General features: G+C 42.1%; 1 protein-coding gene across 1 annotated transcript in view; it reads left to right on the plus strand.

Annotated features, from left to right (window-relative positions):
- Nucleotides 1-8,637: 8,637 nt before the first annotated feature.
- The window catches only part of PARVA (parvin alpha), a 108,490-nt gene continuing 98,039 nt past the window's right edge, over nucleotides 8,638-19,088 (plus strand). Inside the window, exon 1 of the mRNA XM_089521195.1 lies at nucleotides 8,638-8,904. Within this exon, the coding sequence (XP_089377321.1) occupies nucleotides 8,769-8,904 (136 nt within the window). The 5' untranslated portion in view covers nucleotides 8,638-8,768. The remainder of the gene's footprint in view (nucleotides 8,905-19,088) is intronic.

Consider the following 19,088-nt stretch of genomic DNA (forward strand, 5'->3'; position numbering starts at 1 on the left):
TTTCTTCATGATACAGGCATATTATGAGTCACAGCATTATTGCAGTGTAAACTATCTCTGTGGCGGTATTAAAATTTATTAAAACAAAAACCATATTTGGATAATTTGTTACTAGAAGCATGTAAGCCATAACCAGTTCTTGGACACATGACCAACAATTTGGGGGTGTTTAATGGAAGTACAGGTTCATTCATGATGGTAAACAAAAGATTTTGGGTGGTATCCAGTTAACCCCTGATGCACCAGAGGGAGGAAATTATCGCCTTTAATTTTTTGCGGGGTTTTTGGGCTATGTGGCCATGTTCTAGAAGACGTTTTGCCAGCTTCTGTGACTAGCATCTTCAGAGAATTTGGCTTCTTCTTTGGCTTCCTTCACTAAGAATCTACCCTACCCTACTCTAGAAGGTTAGAAGACCGGATGATCCCATGAGAGTGCCAGAGGTTGAGAAGAGATGAGAGTTTTTGGGAGCACCAGAGGTTGAGAATAAGAGAAAGTCATCTGCTTGTGTGACTTTAGATTTAATGCCTTCTCTCTTCGGTGTTGTTTTACTTCTGCTTGTGAAGGTGAAGAGTCAGTACAATTCACAAGAAAGTGAATGAAACGATATAAAAATAACCTGTACTTAATATTAATACTGATAATCATTAAATTAATAATAATCAAATTATTTCCCAGAGCAAAAACAGATCAGACTGTATTGGGTCAAAGAGACAACTGTGAATTGCCAGTTGAAATGAAGTTTGCTTTTGTTTCATGTGAAATGCCTTCTCTGCAGTCAGAATCCAAGAGGCTTAGGTTAGCAGGTGCAGCAAATGCTGTGGTAATAAACCAAAACAGTACATGCACAAGCGTTCCAAAATTCCCCCAAATGACTCAGCAAATAACATTTTAAAGTAAGGATTAAATGTTATCCATTAAAGAAAATGGATGTAGCATTGTTATTGACATTATAAAGCTTAAAACTAACATCCCTGATATCACTACTCCCAATCCTCCCCACAAAAGATTAACAATTACTGGTGTTCCTTTCAGATGCTACTTTCAAGCTCTGCAGGGACCCATAGAGCAGTAGTGGAAAAATCACAGCCTTTGAGCACATAAAGAATGTGCTTGTTCCCACTGTTTAATGCAGGGGTGGGCTACTGCAAAGGATGGGTAGTCCTCCTTCCTGGGCCACATGCCCACACTCCAAGTAACTGAAGTTAATGTGATGTAACTTCCAGTCTTGGGAATAGACCAAATGCAGATGATTCCCACAATTTGGAAGGCAGCAAAGGGAGTCAAGCCACCAAAGCTTTATGCCAGCTTTTTCCCCAAAAGGTGTTCAGCTATATTATCAGATGGAAAAAATATTTTAAATTTTTAAAAAGTTATGAGGGTGGGGACTAGCAGCTGCAAGCAGCCCAAAGGCTGCATTTTCCACACCACTGAGTTTAATGGATTTAGGGAACAGGGCCTTGGATAAGGTGCAGGTACCTTTAGGCACTTGGGACCTAGGGCAGAGGGACACAAAGTGTAGCTAACCAAAGCTGTTCTTATAGCCCCCCCCCCCCCAAACCCTTCCCCCTACACATAGATTCACATGAAAGTCAGTGTGGTGTAGTGGTTTGAGCAATGGACTATGGAGTTTATCACATCAGGCTAAATGTTCAAATCCCATGCAGAAACAGGTTTTAAATCCCGGAAAATCCCACAAAAGCAGGATCATTTTCAGACACATTGGGGACATTGAGCATTAATGCGATGTTAACCTGCACAGAAAGTGGGCAAAATCACGCTGCTTTTTACTTTCGGGATTTTTGCAACCACGATTTTCCTGGATTTAAATCCCATTTCTGCATGTGATTTTACTGATTCCTTCCCATGTGATAAACTCCTATGACTCTGGAGACTAGAAATTCCCCACTCAATCATGGAAACCCACTGGCTGACCTTGAGTGAGTCACACACTTTCAGTCCGGGGGGGGGGGGGGGGGGGACATGATAGCATTGATTTAAGGTTGCCATAAGTCAGAAATGACTTGTAGGTACACAACAACAACAATATTTACATAGGTTTATTTTAAAGAAAACAAAACCCTACAATTTTTTCAGTGTCAAAAATGGATGTCCAGCCATTTGTTTAGGGTTATCTGTGCTATCCATGGAAGGATCCCAGGGCATGAAACTGGCCCCTAGACCAAATGAAATTTGCCTACATATAGCATAAAGCTTTCATACTTATGAACAATGGCATGAGTAGTTCTTGGAAACAAGATAACTACCAACAATTTATTATGTTTCACTTATTCTGGATAACTGCCTATTGAGGATCAGCTCAAGAAATGGAAAAGGGGAAATCACCAAAGGGGAATTCAAACAAATAGCTAGCCTGTGTAGGGGTAAAGTCAGAAAAGCTAAAGTGCAGAATGAACTCAGGCTTGCTAGAGAGGTTAAGAACAATAAAAAGGGCTTTCTGAGGTATGTCCACAGCAAAAGGAAGAAGAAGGAAACGGTAGGGCCACTGCGCAGAGAAGATGGCAAAATGCTAACAGAAGACAGAGAAAAGGCAGAATTACTCAACACCTTTTTTGCTTCAGTCTTCTCAGAAAAGGAAAAGGGTGCTCAGCCTGAGGATAATGGAGCAGAAGACAGATTAGGGGAATTCCAGTACAGAATAAGTAAAGAGATAGTACAGGAATACCTTGTTAATCTAAATGAATATAAGTCTCCAGGACCAGATGAACTATATCCAAGAGTATTAAAAGAACTGGCAAATGTAATATCAGAGCCATTGGCAATAATCTTTCAGAACTCCTGGAGAACAGGAGAAATTCCAGCAGACTGGAAGAGGGCAAACGTTGTCCCTATCTTCAAAAAGGGGAAAAAAGAGGATCCCAACAATTGTCGTCCAGTTGTTAGTCTGACATCAATACCAGGAAAGATTCTAGAGCAGATCATTAAACAGAGAGTCAGTGAACATCTAGAAGGCAATGCCATAATCACAAAAAGTCAACATGGGTTTCAGATAAAGAAGTCATGCCAGACAAATCTTATCTCTTTCTTTGATAAAATTACCAGCTTGGTAGACGAAGGGAATGCTGTGGATATAGTATATCTTGATTTCAGTAAGGTCTTTGACAAAGCTTCCCATGACCTTCTTGCAAACAAGCTTGTAAAATGTGGGATAGACAAGGTAACTGTTAGATGGATTTGTAATTGGTTGACTGGCCGAACTCAATGGCTCCTTTCCATCCTGGAGAGAAGTGACCAGTGGGATCTCACAGGGCTCTGTCCTGGGCCCAGTGCTATTCAATAACTTTATCAGTGACTTGAATGACAGTATTGGGGGCATATTCATCAAATTTGCAGATGACACCAAACAAGGAGGAGTAGCTAATACCCCAGAGGACAGGATCAAAATTCAAAATGACCTAAATACACTGGAAAGTTGGGCCAAAGCTAACAAAATGATATTCAACACAGAGAAATGTAAGATACTAAGGGTGGAAAATTGAAATGCATAGATATAGGATGGGGAGCCCCTGGCTTAACAAGACAACATGTGAGAAAGGGATCTAGGACTCCTAGTAGACCACAGTTTGAACACAAGTCAACAGTGTAATGCGGCAGCTAAAAAGACCAATATGATTCTAGTCTGCATCAATAGAAATATATCTAGATCAAGGGAAGTAATAGTGCCCCTGTATTCTTCTTCGGTCAGGCCTCACCTAGAATACTGTGTCCAGTTCTGGGCACCACAATTCAAAAAGGATGTTGAGAAACTGGAGCGTGTCCAGAGGAGGGCAACTAAAATGGTGAAGGGTCTGAAAACCAAGCCCTATGAGGAATGACTTAGGGAGCTGGGAATGTTTAGCCTGGAGAAGAGAAGGTTAATAGGTGATACGACAGCCCTGTTTAAGTATTTGAAGGGGTGTCACATTGGGGAGGGAGCAAGCTTATTTTCTCCTGCTCCAGAGAACAGGACCCGGAACAATGGATGCAAGCTACAGGAAAAGATATTCCACCTCAACATTAGGACAACTTCCTGACAGTAAGGGCTGTTCGAGAGTGGAACAAACTCCCTCGGAGTGTAGTGGAGTCCCCTTCCCTGGAGGTCTTTAAACAGAGGCTGGATGACCACCTGTCAGGGATGCTTTGATTGAGAGTTCCTGCATGGCAGGGGGTTGGACTGGATGTCCCTTGTGGTCTCTTCCAGCTCTACGATTCTATGATTCTAAGTTCTGAGTCATCTTCACTGACAATTGTTGTTTTTGTGTGGCTTCAAGTTGTTTCTCCCTTATGGCAACCCTATCATGGGGTTTTCTTGGCAAGTTATTTCAAAGGGGGTTTGTCATTGCCATCCTCTGAGGTTGAGAGAGTGTGACTTGCCCAAGCTCACCAGTGTTTTCATGGCTAAGCTGGGATGTGAACTCTGGTCTCCAGAGTCATTATCCAATGCTTAAACCACTACATCACTAACAGTACTACTACAGTCTAATCAGGTGGTTGTAAAACCTTGGGCAACAGTATTCAGTACTATGTGCCTTCCTTTTTGGAGTATACATTCCTCCTTGTTTCAAAAAGAAAAAGATAACCTCTTTAGTTAGGAAGAGCTATCACAATTGTTAGAAGAGGCCAAAGGCTTATTTGACTACATTACATTTTAAAAATCAGTTTTTCAGTAGATATGGTGGTGTTGTTTTAATCATTCATGTTCCAGGACAGATCTATGCCATAAATAACAATTTTAAATCACCTGGGCCCTTGTGCCATTGCATGCTCCACAGTTAGGGTTGCCATATCCCGCCTAGGGGTGGACTTTCCCGGTTTTGGACGGGTTGGCACAGTCCCGTCCCAGTTTGCCCTTGTCTCGGGTTTGTTCCCCCCCCCCCCTGGCCCTGGGCTTTGTTGGGGCGCCGCTGCAGCAGCACCTTTGGCTCTTGTTATGGCCGGCTGCTGATGTGGCCAGCCGGCTGGCCAGCTATCCACCCACCTCCTCCGCCTCCTCCTGTGCCTCTGCGCGCTCCTTCTCCAACCGCAATGCTTTGGCGCGGCCGCACAGCCCCCGGCAGTTCCCTGCCTGGGGCTGGAGGCAGCTGGCGCAAGCCCTGCTTGTGTGGGGGGGCGCGCGCATGGGGCTCACAAAAAGCAACTCCTTCCCTTGAGGCTGGCTGGCTGGCCAATAGGAAAAGGCTGGGGGCAGGGCTGTTTCCAGCCCCAGTTGACCATTGGCGAGCCTCAATGAGAAGGTGAGGCTTCGTAGGAGGAGGAGAAAGAGGAAGAGCACTGAGCTCAAGCCTCTGCCTCTGGGTGAGTGGGAGGGAAAAGGGCCATTTCCGGGTGCTGTTTGGCGCCGAAGATGAAAAGGAAGAGGAGGAGGAGGAGGGAGGTAGGTAGGTAGGTAGCCATTTCCAACATGTACTTTCCTCCTCTGTATTTTTATTTAGTGGATTTTTGGCCCCATTTTTGTGTATTTATTTATCTCCCCTGTATTTTTATTTAGTGGATTTTTGGCCCCATTTTTGTGTATTTATTTATCTCCTCTGTATTTTTATTTAGTGGATTTTTGGGCCCATTTTTGTGTATTTATTTATCTCCTCTGTATTTTTATTTAGTGGATTTTTGGGCCCATCTGTGTGTATTTATTTTCCTGCCCTGTATTTTTATTTAGTGGATTTTTGGCCCCATCTGTGTGTATTTATTTTCCCCTTTCTGTATTTTTAAGTGGATTTTCCCCCAGAATGTATGCATTTATTTTCCCCTTTCTGTATTTTTATTAACTGAGGGCAAATCCACTTCTAGTTAAACCACCTTGACATGTTCAATATGCATAGCCATGTTAACCCATGTTAAGTATTAAACCCAAAGGGTTTGGTTATGCAATAAGCCTCTCTGTCGTGGATGCTTTGATTGAGAGTTCCTGCATGGCAGGGGGTTGGACTGGATGGCCCTTGCGTCTCTTCCAACTCTATGATGCTATGAAATTTGCAAGAAGCCATGTTAAATAAAGCCATGTCAAATGCCCAAATGTGCTGTTAGAATCATAGAATCATAGAATGATAGAATCGTAGAGTTGAAAGAGACCACAAGGGCCATCCGGTCCAACCCCCTGCCATGCAGGAAATCACAATCAAAGCATCCCCGACAGATGGCCATCCAGCCTCTGCTTGAAGACCTCCAAGGAAGGAGACACCGCTACACTCCGAGGAAATGTGTTCCACTGTCGAACAGCCCTTACTGTCAGGAAGTTCTTCCTAGTGTTGAGGTGGAATCTCTTTTCCTGCAGCTTGCATCCATTGCTCTGGGTCCTAGTCTCTGGAGCAGCAGAAAACAAGCTTGCTCCCTCCTCAATATGACATCCCTTTAAATATTTGAACAGGGCTATCATATCACCTCTTAACCTTCTCTTCTCCAGGCTAAACATTGTGTGTGTTTTGGAATGGGGAGGGGGTGTTTGGCCCGAAAAGGAAGTACATTTCTGCCATCTGTCTAGGAATAATGCCAAAATGTCCTCCATTTTGATCATGCCTAAGAAACATGCATTTATATTAACATTTTTTAAAAAAGCATCAATTTTTTGACGTGTCCTCCATTTTAAAAATGTGTCCTAGATTTGAAAATTTTGTCCTACATTTGTCCCGGTTTGGAGGTCCTGACTTATGGCAACCCTATCCACAGTATACGTATAACTCTGGTGACCCTGGCTGTACAAGTGGGTCACATCCTGATCTAAAGTACCTCACAATACTGGTACTTCCAAAATTTCTTTATATTTGAATTTTTAATAAGTATTTTTTATTGAAACATGTTACTGAGTATGGCTATTCTGATAAACCACAACACATATAGGGCATCTACAGTCCGCAGCAGCCTCCAGAACTGCTCATCACAGCTGCTTACTGTACCCCCACTATGTTTTATAATAGGATTCAGTGGGAATGGGATTCAAGGTGGAATTCAATAAACTACAGTTCCCAGAATTCCATAGTACTGAACCATGGCAGTTTAAGTGGTGTCAACCTGGATTATTTCTGCAGTGCTGATGCAGCTCTTGTGTGCCTTCAATTCACTTCCAGCTTCTGGAGACCCAAAAGCAAACCTATCACAGGATTTTCTTGGCAACTTTTCTCAGAGGCAGGATGTCCAGAGGCCCTCCTTTTCCAGGACATGTCCTACATTTCAACTTCTGCCTGGGAAATGTTTCAAAATGCCATCTTTGGAGCATGACTAAGAAGCACAAATTTACTTGAAATGTTTTTAGCTTTTATTTAGTAACGTCCTACTTCTTTTTTTCTTGAACACCCTACATTTTGCAGCACCTTGTCCTTTGTGGTTAGGACATCTGGTCACCCTGCTCAGAGGGTGGTTGTTTATGGGCATCCTCTGAAGCTAAGAGTGACATGCTCAAGTTCACCCAGCAGGTTTCTGTGGCTGATCCGGGATTCAAACCCTGGTCTCCAAAGTCCAACACTGAAACCACTACACCATGCTGGCTCTCACTGTTACACTATGTTGTTCATGGTATCATAGAGTTGGAAGAACTCTTATAGTGCTGCTATTCCACTTTTACCCATGTTGCATTCTGGGGTTTGTAGTTCAGTGAAGCCTAAGAGCTCTCTGGCTGAGAATTCTAAATGCCCCCTCCCTAAACTGCAAACCTCAAAATGCAACAGGAGGCACCCGAGCAGTTAAAGTGGAACAGCAGCACTATAAGAGTGTAGTGTGGTAATCGAACAGTCCTCCTACCATGCAGGAACTCTCAACCAAAGCATCCCCGACAGTGGTGTGTTGTGTGCCTTTAAGTCACTTCCAACTTACGGCGCTCTGAAGGGAAACCTATCCTGGGGTTTTCTTGGCAAGATTTGTTCAGAGGAGGTTTGCCATTGCCTTCCCCTGAGGCTGAGAGTGTGTGACTTGCCCAAGGTCACCCCAGTGGGTTTCATGGTTGAGCTGGGGATCGAATCCTGCTGTCCAACACTCAAACAACAACAACACTACTCCAGGAAAATCCAAACAAAAATCCACCAAACGGCGACACTTTTATTGGACAACCGAAATGCACAATATACTTGTTGCAAGCTTTCGAGGCTCCACAGGCTTCTTCACCAGGCAAGGTGTCACCTAGCAAAAACAGAAGAGAGAAAAATTGGGAGATAAAATAATAGATAAAACTTTTATTTGTAACCCGCCTCTCTGTTTATGACAATCGAGGCGGCTTACAGGTGAAAACTTACATCCAATCCCATATCCCCAATCCCACCCTCCCCTTCAAACACCAATTAAACCTTCACCATTTAAAAACCATACATTAAAAACATCAGGAAAACAACATCAACAAGATCAGGCAAGAAACGGTAGCGAATTGCAAAGGCGCGAGAGGGTCTCCGGTGGAGGAGAGACAGACTCCGCCAGGGGCTCTTCCCTCAGCCAAACCAAAGCCCCCCCCCCCCTCTCTCTGGCCAAGAAGCAGCCACTCCTTCCGGCTGGAAAAGTTTAGAAGAGTTTTTGGGGCTGGAGAGGGAAAAGGTGGGACTGAGGCTGAGGCTGGCCTGCTTTTGAGAGAGGGAAAAACAGCAACTCCTTCTCTGGGTGTGTGCCTGAGAAAGCCAGAGAAAGAGGGAGGGAAGAAGGAAGGCGGGAGGAAGGAAGGGAAAGAGTGGGGGGGGGGGCGCAGAGCAGCCTCCAAGCCTCGGAGCCCTTCCCCTTCCTCGGGGAAGAAGGAGCAGGAGGCGGGCAAGGAAGGAGACCTTTCTCCTGGAGTTGTTTTTGGGGGTCCTCCTCCGCCATGGCCACCTCTCCTCAGAAGTCGCCCTCGTCCCCCAAGTCGCCCAGCCCCAAGTCCCCCCCCTCTCGGAAGAAAGACGACTCCTTCTTGGGGAAGCTCGGGGGCACCCTGGCCAGGAGGAAAAAAGCCAAAGAAGGTAAAAGGAAGGAAGGAAGGAAGGAAGGAAGGAAGGAAAGAAGAGTGTGTGAGAGAAAGGGAAAGAGGGAGGGAGGCCGAGGGAAAGAGGGCTCTGGTTGTGCCACGAATGGGGAAGGGAGGAAGGCAAGAGATGCAGCGTAAAGGCGCCTCACTCTGGCACAAAGGCCGCCTGGAGCTGCTGCTGCTGCTGCTCCTGGGTTACAAATGGAGCAAGAGCCTGCTAAAAGGTCGCCTCGCTGGAGCTGCTCCTGGGCTGGGTCTCCTCAGCCGCCTCTGCGCCCAGGAAATGGCCTCTAGCCCTCCCCGAACCCTCCAGAGGCTGGCTCCCCTTCAGCCCCACTGCCCCCCCCCCCCCTCCAGCCAAGTTGGACAGGCCCTGGCTGGGGAAAACCACCACCACAACAACAGCAAGTACGTTTCAATCCCGCTTGTCAGTGCACTTATGCACTCCCTAAGCGGTTTACAAATGCATACCCTCATTGCCCCCAACAAGCTGGGTATTAGCGACCAGGCTAAGTCCACCCTGAGCCCCTGGCTGGGATCCAACTCACAACCTTGCCATTTGAGAGTGAGTGGCTGCAGTACAGGCATTTAACCACTGCGCCAACAACAACAACAACAAAGGGAAGACCTTCTCAAAATACAGTATCCACAGATTTCTGTACCCACAGGTTCAAGCATCCCCAGGTTGAAAATATGCTATATACTGTATATGTGTGTGGGGGTGGGTGGGTGTGTATTAGTTTAAATGGCAAAATTAGCACTTAAATATTAAATTGCCATGTAATAGATTAAATGGCAAAATGGCCCTTCGATCAAATGGCAGAATTATATATTACATAATACATAATGTTATATATATATATATATATATATATACATACACACACACACATACAGTCTGCCCTCCCTATATGCAGGGGAACCACTCTGGACTCCCCTGCATATGGTGAAATGAGCGTATGCTCAAGCCCCATAGGAAATAATGAGATGCGCGCTCACAGCAACACGCAGGGCGCACACTGCGGATACGCACCTCATTACCTCTAATGGGGCTTGCCTTCCACATAAGCTCAAGCCATAGAAGGCAAGGCCACTTATGAGGAGGGCCAACTGTATAATAAAATAATATATGATTATTTATATGAAATTATATGAGGCAAAGGTTTCCCCTTGACATGAATATCTAGTTGTAACTGACTGTAGGGGGTGGCACTCATCTCCGTTCCTAAACCAAAGAGCCAGAGTTGTGCAGAAATGACCCTGTGATCATGTGGCCAGCCTAACTCCATCAAACACTGTTACTTTCCCACCAAAGTGGTACCTATTTATCTACTTGGATTTGCATGCTTTTGGACTCTTAGGTTGGCAGAAGCTTTGTTCTTTTAATATTGTGAAGGCATTCTGAGTCCCAGTTCTGGGAAAAGATATCCTTCCATATAATCCACCCCACAGATTTAGGTCTTCTGGGAAGAATCTGCTGCAGCCAATCAAAACTAGGTGGGTTGCAGTCACCCAGATGACCTTTTCATCGCCTGCTCCCAAACTGTGGAAAGGCCTGTCGGAAGAGATCCAAACCATTACTAATCTTGACAGCTTCAAAAAGGCTGCCAAGATGAATCTTTTCCAATAGGCCATTCCTTGAATAAATCACCTGGTCTCCCAGAGATATGGATTGTCACACATAACACTCCAAATTGGCCGTCTCCTCACCGTTGATTGCTTTGATTGTTTAGATTGTCTCAATGGTTTCGATTGTTTTAATGGTATTTTATTAAGGTATTTTTTTGAGGGAGGAAATAATGGGTATTTTATAATGTATGATGTATTTTATATTGTATTCTATCGCTGTTGTGAGCCACCTTGATCCTGTAGAAGAGGTGAGATAATAATAAAAAATAATTATTATTATAAGTGGGATACAAATATATTAATAATAATAATAATAATAATAATAAGCTGGAACTAGTGGTAGGCACTCACCCCATCATGCAGCACTAAGGCCTTGCACTGCCAACCTTCTGATCTTACAATCATCAGATTTGGAATCTTAACCACTAAGCCACTGCATCCGTATATATATAATTAATATATGTATAAATTCTAAATAGCAAACCTTGGGTTTGCCACTTAATATCTCTCTCTCTCTCTCTCTCTCTATATATATATATATATATACACACACATACATACACACACACACACACACACACACACGCTAAAACATCCCTATACATTCAAAGGTACAGCCATGCTAGTCTGTAGAATCAGTGTGTAAAGAGAGTGTGTGTGACTTGCCCAAGGTCACTCAGTGGGTTTTCTATTACTTGAGCTGGGAATCAAATCCCGATCTCCAGATTCATAGTCCTATGCTCAAACCACTGTTGTTGTTGCATGCCTTCAAGTTGTTTCTGTCATAGGGAGACCCTAAGGTGAACCTATCATGGGGCTTTATTGGCAAGATTTGTTCAGAGGATTTGGTTTGTCATGACCTTCCCCTCAGGCTAAGAACATGTAACTTACCCACCCAGTGGATTTCATGGCCAAGCTGGGAATTGAACCCTGTTCTCCAGGAGTCACAGTCCAATACTCAAACCACTACACCACACTGGCTCATGCTTCTTTAGCCCTGATCCGTATGGAAAGCATTTTGGAATGCCTCCTGGGCAACATGGGGTTTTATATATTTATTTCATTTTTATACCACTTATCTCCCACAAAGGGACCTGGCTTCTCACAAGTCAAAAAGAAAAACACTTTAAAAAACTTTGTATTTAAAAAAATAATCCAGTTAAAACAGTATAAAAAACATTAAAAACATACAAAAGTTTAAAAACATAACTAAAACACCCCCACTCCCCACAATATAAAAAGTTGAAATGGGGGACACATCCTGCAAAAGGAGTAAGGCTGCTCACCTCTCCTCTACTCCTGGATCTGTTTGAGGGAAAGATGTCCAATTTGAGGGGTTCTCCAGAGAAGAGTTTGTTCAAATCCCACCAGAGCAGCTCTGTGGTAAGTTTCTCACAAGTTGGCTGCTTGGCTTTTCCAGCACACCTCTGAGGCCTTTTTGTGTGCCTGGAAGGGAAAGGTGAGCTCCTGGCCTTTCCCACCCCCTCAGAATCGGATTGTAAAGCTGGTTTGTTCCCTGAAATGAAGAGGTGGAGAGAGAAATGCTCTTCTGGAAACAACATAACAGTGGTGGCTGCTCTGTGTTTCTGCATTTAGACTCAGCTGAGTATTAGACAGAATATTAGACATATAGACAGGAGACTAAGGAGATTACCACACAAGGCAGTAGTGATGAATGCCCTTGCATAATTGCCCTTGTATCTTATTCACGGATATGCAGGATTTAAGATTTCTAAGAAGGAGGTATTTAAATCAATCAAAGGATGCCTTAAATCGCCTGACCATCTTCCCAATTCCACTAGACACAAGGGCAGCAAACAGCCCCTCATAGTAGTGTGGGCAGGGTAACCTATGGCCTTCTAGATTAGAGCTTGGGGAGTTTTAATTTTTTTAAAAAAACTGCAACTTATATAGACTTCCAGCTAGCAAGAGGGTTCTGGGAACTGTTGAAAAAATAGAGGGCTCGAACAGACAGGCCAAAATTAAGCTGCTTTGGGTCACTTTGGAGGTATACTCTTTAAATGATGATGCATCCTAAGAGGCCAGAAGCCATGCCAAAGCCATGCTCTCCAGTCCTAAGGACTGGAGTGCAGCTTTGGTGCAGCTTCTGGCTTCCTAAGATGCATGTTTCATTTAAACAGCATACCTCCAAAGTGATCCAAAGCAGCTTTATTTTGGCCTGTCTGTTCAGGCCCAGAGTTTCCAAGTTTTGCTACCTTAGTTGTTCCATTTCAACTACTCCTAGTCCTGGTGAGGTGTGACAAGCATTCAAGACCAGTAACGTTTGGAGATTGGCAGGCTTTCTACTACTGCAGTAGGGCATGCTTTTGGATGAAATGACTAGCTGTTGCAAAGTGTTGCAAAGTGTGTGTATGTGTTTTCAAGTTCCCTGTTGATGACTCATGGTGACCCCATGGTTTTCTTTGGCAAGGAATACATACTCAGAGGATTGCATTGTCTTGCTCTGAAATATTGCCCACGACACTTGGTATGCATAGAGCCAGAAGGAGCACTATGGGACATCAGGTCCATCCACCTCCTCAGTGTAGGATCTCCTGCTAGAACATCACAAGCAGGTATCTGTCCAGCCTCTCTTGGATTCTCTCAGGGCTCCCCATCCTCCTTCATTTTTTGAGCAATTGCCATATGTGCTTCTGGGCAAAAAATACTTTTATGAATAAATTTTTTGTTTCCTTCTTTAAGAGTAAATCCAGTGCTGGTGAAAGTAAAAATTTTGATTTGATTTTTATTGAAAATCTCCACCCAAAATCTTTGGGCTTTTGGCCAACACCACTACATGTGAAAGGAAGTATTTATAGCATCACAATTTTTCCAACATTTCGAAGCTGTTGAATTGGCTTACAAAGAGTCACAACCATGTCATATGCATAAAGATTTAAGATGGAACTCTTACCATTAATCCTGATACCTTTAAGATTTAAATCATATTTGCCAAAACCTAAGCCAGAAGTGGCAATGGACCATCCCTGCTTGCTTTCTCTTAAACAGAATTGGGCACACTGATTTCACACATTTTTTAAAAAGCCAAATGGGTTACCCATTGCCAACAAACTTGCAATATGTAGTACCAGGGAATGCTTTGCATGACCCTAAGTTTGTTTTTGACCATGTGTGTCAAACTAAATTGTAACTGGATTTTAAGTATTTATTTTGGAAGTAGCGTGGTTATGTAGCTGCTGTATATGCTGTATAGAATGGTTACTGTTGTATAATTCTTGATTGATACATTGTAAACTGATGTGCTAATGTCTGAGAGAAAAGGAATTTTGCTTTTAACAGTGTACTAATGCTTTACAAAATGATGGAGATGCACTTTTAATATCTTGTGGGAAAAGTCAGTGGTGGCAGACAGTTGATGCGAGCTGCATCCGCACTCCAGAAACAATCCAGTTTGACATCACCTTAACTGCCATGGTTCAATGCCATGGAATTCCCAGAATTCTTAGAATTCTGAGAATTCAGTTCCCAGAATTCCATAGCGTTAAAATTCATACAGTTCCCAGAATTCCATAGCATTGAGCCAAGGCAGTTAAAGTGGTTTCAAACTGGATTATTTCTGCAGTGTGGATCCAGCCATAGAGAAACATGATGAGATATTGCTGGCTGTAGGGGGTTAGGTGGAATAGAGTTATTAAAGCTTAAAAGAAGGATTGACACAGTTAAAATATTTACACTCTTGAATATGCTAAGCATGTTAACAAATGTTGCTAAAGAGAATAGAAGGGTATATATGTATTTTTGACTAGCTGCTGGATTCTCAAATCTCACATTGCCAAAACAAATGTTAGATTTTGCTGTTTTGGTGATGTTTTATGTTTCTCTGTTTCTTGTATAATAAAAAAGTTTAACTGATTATATTTAGCAATAACCAAGTTCAGTTCTTATCAAAGAAGTGGCAGAAAGTGGGGAGTTCTTTGACAAAGAACTTTATTGAAAAAAATGTTTGACTGCATTTTTATTATTATTATTATTAAACTTTATTTCTAAAGCGCTGTAATTATACACAGCGCTGTACAAAGTCGGTAAAATTAAAGAGAATATAAAAGCCTGCCCAAGGTGTACATTCTAAGATAATAATAATTAAAAGAGGAATAGATAAAATTACCATATAGAAAAGAAAAAAACAAATTAAAAACATCAAATATAAAACAAACCACATCACATCAAATAATTTTAATTGTGCAGTGTAAGGAAAGACTCTGTTGATGGCAACAAATGTGAAAGGTAGAAGGCCAGGCAGGAGATGGTGAAATTGCCTTCTTGGGGGTCTTGCGTATAGTAGATATGTGAAGGGCTGTTAACCAGTTTGCTGCATCATACCAACTTAAGCTGAGGAGCCAGACACCCGCTAGTGCCCTGCACAAAATGTGTGCACGCCCTTGATATATATGGGGCTAAATACCCTCCCCCCCCCCAAAGATGTCAAATAATGAAGTTCACTCCTTGAAAATAGTTTAGCTTAGTGTTAAGCATCCCACCATTTTGGAGAGCTGCTCTGCTTGTTTTCTCTCGTGCTTTGAATCCCCCTCCCATTCTGCTGATTCTAGGCAAGCCTTCCTTAAACTGTCTAGTAGACAGCATAGCATAGGGCCTGACTTCACATAAAAAGTAGTTTCTATGACTGCCAGGGCATTGACTCAGATTCCTAACATAGCAGTCAAGACTTTGTCAGCAGAAAGAATTTGTTGCTTTAATTGGTATGTTTTTCAGAGAACTGCTGTACTGTAGTAGGTTGACAGTGACATGGGTTATTAACCATTCATTTGCCTAAAGTAAGAGTACAAAGTATGAGATCTTTTGGATGTTTGTTGGACTGATGCTCCCATTAGCTGTAACCAGCATAGTGATGCAAATTTCCATCTCTGCAGAGATATGTTATTCACTTAAAAAGGAGTGATTTTTTTAAAAAAGCAATGGACTACATTTTCTAAAGCAGTGCTGTCTCAACTGTGGCCCTCCAGGTGTTTTGGACTTCAGCTCCCAGAATCCCAAACCATTGGCCAAGGTGGCTGAGGCTTCTGGGAGCTGAAGTCCAAAACACCTGGAGGGCCAGAGTTGGGACATTGCTGCTCTAAAGAGTCTCACACTGAAATCTTACTGGTGGTTCCTGGCAAAACATCTTTACATACTGAGGTATTTCTGTTGTCATTTTTAAAAATTGTGTAGCTTGTAAACATTGTGTTTACTTTTTGTCAAATGATGGCTCAATGGTATCTTGTCCTGAAATCAAAACAGAATGAAGGGTTGTATGGAAATATTTTTAAAACAAATAAATTCAAAGGTAGAATCTGCATTCCTTTTAAGTTAACTCAAACCTCACTTGTAATCTCTGAAGCACTTTTGGTATGAAAAAGAACAGACTGTTTTGACCCTTTACATACTATTACAGTTATTATACTGTATGCTTTCATGAATGGCAGTCTTCTTCATAAAATATTAATGCTAAGTTGTGATACATATGTACACATGGTTGCATGCACCTCCTTTTTTATGTATGGTAAATGGAGATTAGATAATGGAATTGATGTGTGAATTGAGTATCAGGTATGAATAGATCTCCTAATGCATTCATGACATTACTTCTGTAGGTTCAATCCTTGTAACAAGAAGACATAAATCTATAAAATCCAGAATATTAACAGTGATGATTTCTGACAGTTAGAAATGCTGTGTTTTTAAAACCTTTTTGTGGTGTTAGAACCATTAGCAGAGAAATCTTCAAGGTAATGGTGAAAGAGAATAATCTCCCCTGCTCCTTTTCTTCTTCTCCTGGAGTATTTCATTATTATCTTATATTATGGGTTTCCAGGGCGAGAGTAAAGCCACATTGATTGTGCTCCTTCACTGTTTCTGGGCTTGACTGGCTGACATCAAAAATCCACACCTTGTAATAACCTGCCCTAGAGAATCTTAACAATTGGACCCTGACATTCTAATAAATCTGTGATACATTCACCAAGGGAGAGCAAAGTTCAAAATTGCTTAAATTGGTGTAGGAACAGATGGAAAACAGACAGTTTGGGCCCATGAATTTGATGGCAGGCAATTATGGTGCAGTGTATGGTCTCAGTCAGCTTCCCAATTGATATGACTTCAATTTAAGTAATTTGCCCACTCTTCGCCTTATTTGGTTTTGATGGTGCAAGAAAAGGGAATCTGGCTCCAGCTTTTGTAACTCTTTCTTTCTTTCTTTCTTTCTTTCCCCACACCCTTTGGTCTTACTGCTGAAGTTGAAAAAGCTGGCAGTTTGGCCTAGCTCAGAAGTGAATCTGGTGTTCCTAGAGATGAGTTGTTTATCTGAAAGGCCTGTAGGTCATAAAAATATATGAGATAATCAGAAGACCTGAATAAATTTGGTCTTTGAGATCAACAATAGTATGACATTTGGGGGAAAATAGTGCTTGTTAGAGGTGGTTATCCTGTGATAAGCACATCTACAAGCCAGTGCACTTTAGGCAATAGAAAGTTTGAATTATTTTACTGCTATTCAGAATAAATCATAAATGTTTTGTCTGTTTAACAGAATTTAGCTTCACCAGTGCTGCGTCTTGTCATTTTGAGGCAGTCATGAAAATATTTAAAAAGTAATTCCTTATAATTCTAACTGGAAAGAACTTTAAATTAGTCGTTGGACTTTCAATTAAATATAAATCAGGATTTACATATAAGATGATCTTGATATCTCACTGGATATTTATGGAACAGTTTTTGTCTGATGAAAGACCCTCCAATTATAAATTATGAATGCTGTGTAGTTTTGTTTGGTTTGCATTGTAAGTTAGTCTGTGGATAGTGACCCCAATAGTCCTTCACTATCAAGTGCAGTTTTAAATATTTAAATGGTTTGATTAAATTTGATGGATAATATCTGTTGTGGTTCACATGGGTCCCATTGTATATGGGACATCTAATATTGGGATCATATGGGATGCGCCAAATCCCATAATTAAGAATGTTCACCACCCATATTCCCACCAGACTGCCCTCAAGCTTTTGATATGTATACAACAAGCACACCTTACATACCAAATGCCAGTGATCCATCTACTAGGATTGTGCCTGGCATGGCACCACTCTTCATCTTCTCTGCCCTGCTGGGCTGATGCTGAGCAGTGGACTAAAGTTCTCATATACTGATGGCTGGGCAGCCACTGCAGGATTTTCAGGGGTTTTGGGGTTCCAGTGAGATTTGAAATTTGTGTGAGCCCTGAGATCTAGTGTAAAGCCCTCCTCTCGTGAGGCTTTATTTTTATGTACACTTACCTCTTGAATCTTGTATTGCTTTGATGAAAACCTAACTGCTCTAGAGCTGATTGTAGATGATGACTCCTGTAACAAATCTGATTTGACCACATTGGAGAAGCTGAAAGAAAGTCAGATTACTATTTCCTTGTTCAAAGGGCCTGACAAGTCCTTTTGTTGGATGAGACGTTTGGACAGAATGGACTGAAGATGGGCTCCCATTTTCCTTGTTTGTTCTGGGGGCTGGTTACATACTGTGGAATGAAATTTGAGTTCAGGGTGTACTTGGCTTCTCGGTCATCACACACATGGCTATCTGGATGCATTTTAGATTTCTCAGGCCTGTGACCATCTGATTTTCCATAGATGGTCAACAAAATTACCTTTTGTTTGTTGTGAAAGTGTTGAGTAATTGCAGATTCTTTGGCGCATCCCATATGATCCCAATGACAACCCAAGAAATTTCTCTTTTTGTCCTCTCTGTCTTTCCTGACAACTTCAGCTGCTGAGTGATAGTTGCAAGGCAGTTATAGGTTAACTCTGAAGGACAGATTTATTGAATTTGACAGAGACAGATAGAACTGCCTCATGATTAAAATGCTGGTAAGATGCATGAGCTGCCTTTTCAGACAGAGTCATTTTCAAAAATAGCCATGTGTTTTTTTTTCTCTCTCTCTGTTTGATTTGTAGACAGGTTGATCCATTTTTTAATTCAAGCCTTTTTAAGCTCTCTTGATAGTTTCTTCATGGCTTGGTTGGGAAACAGGTAATTTGAGAAATTTTGTTTATGTTTTTCATAAATTTGCATAATAGTTTCCTTAGAACTGAGCTTTCTAAATCAGTTGTGAATTTCATGCAGAAAGTATTTTATCATCTTTGATGTTCACTGTTTATTTTTAAAAACAATAGAATGTTGTTGATGTTTGTTGTTTGCCTTCAAGTTGACCTCAATTCAAGGCCTCTGCTTAAACCTTGTTCAGGCCTGTGGTCTTCCTGATTGAGTCTAACTATTTGGTATGCAGTCTTCCTCTCTTTCTACTGCCTTCTACCTTTAAGCATTATTGTTTTTTTCTAATGAGCCATGCTATCTCATGATTTGGCCAAAGTACAACAGCCTCAATATAGTCATTTTGGTTTCCTGGAAGCGTTCAGGCTTGATCTGCTCAAGAACCCACTTGTTGGTCTTTTTGGCCATCTTTGGTATCCTCAGCACTCTTCTCCAGCACCACATCTCAAATGAGTTGATTTTTTGACCATTCACTTTCTTCACTGTCCAGCTCTCACATC

Source organism: Sceloporus occidentalis, unplaced genomic scaffold (assembly GCF_023333645.1).
Source record: "Sceloporus occidentalis isolate IW3139 unplaced genomic scaffold, rSceOcc1.0.p SCAF_4, whole genome shotgun sequence".
Classification (NCBI taxonomy): domain Eukaryota; kingdom Metazoa; phylum Chordata; class Lepidosauria; order Squamata; family Phrynosomatidae; genus Sceloporus; species Sceloporus occidentalis.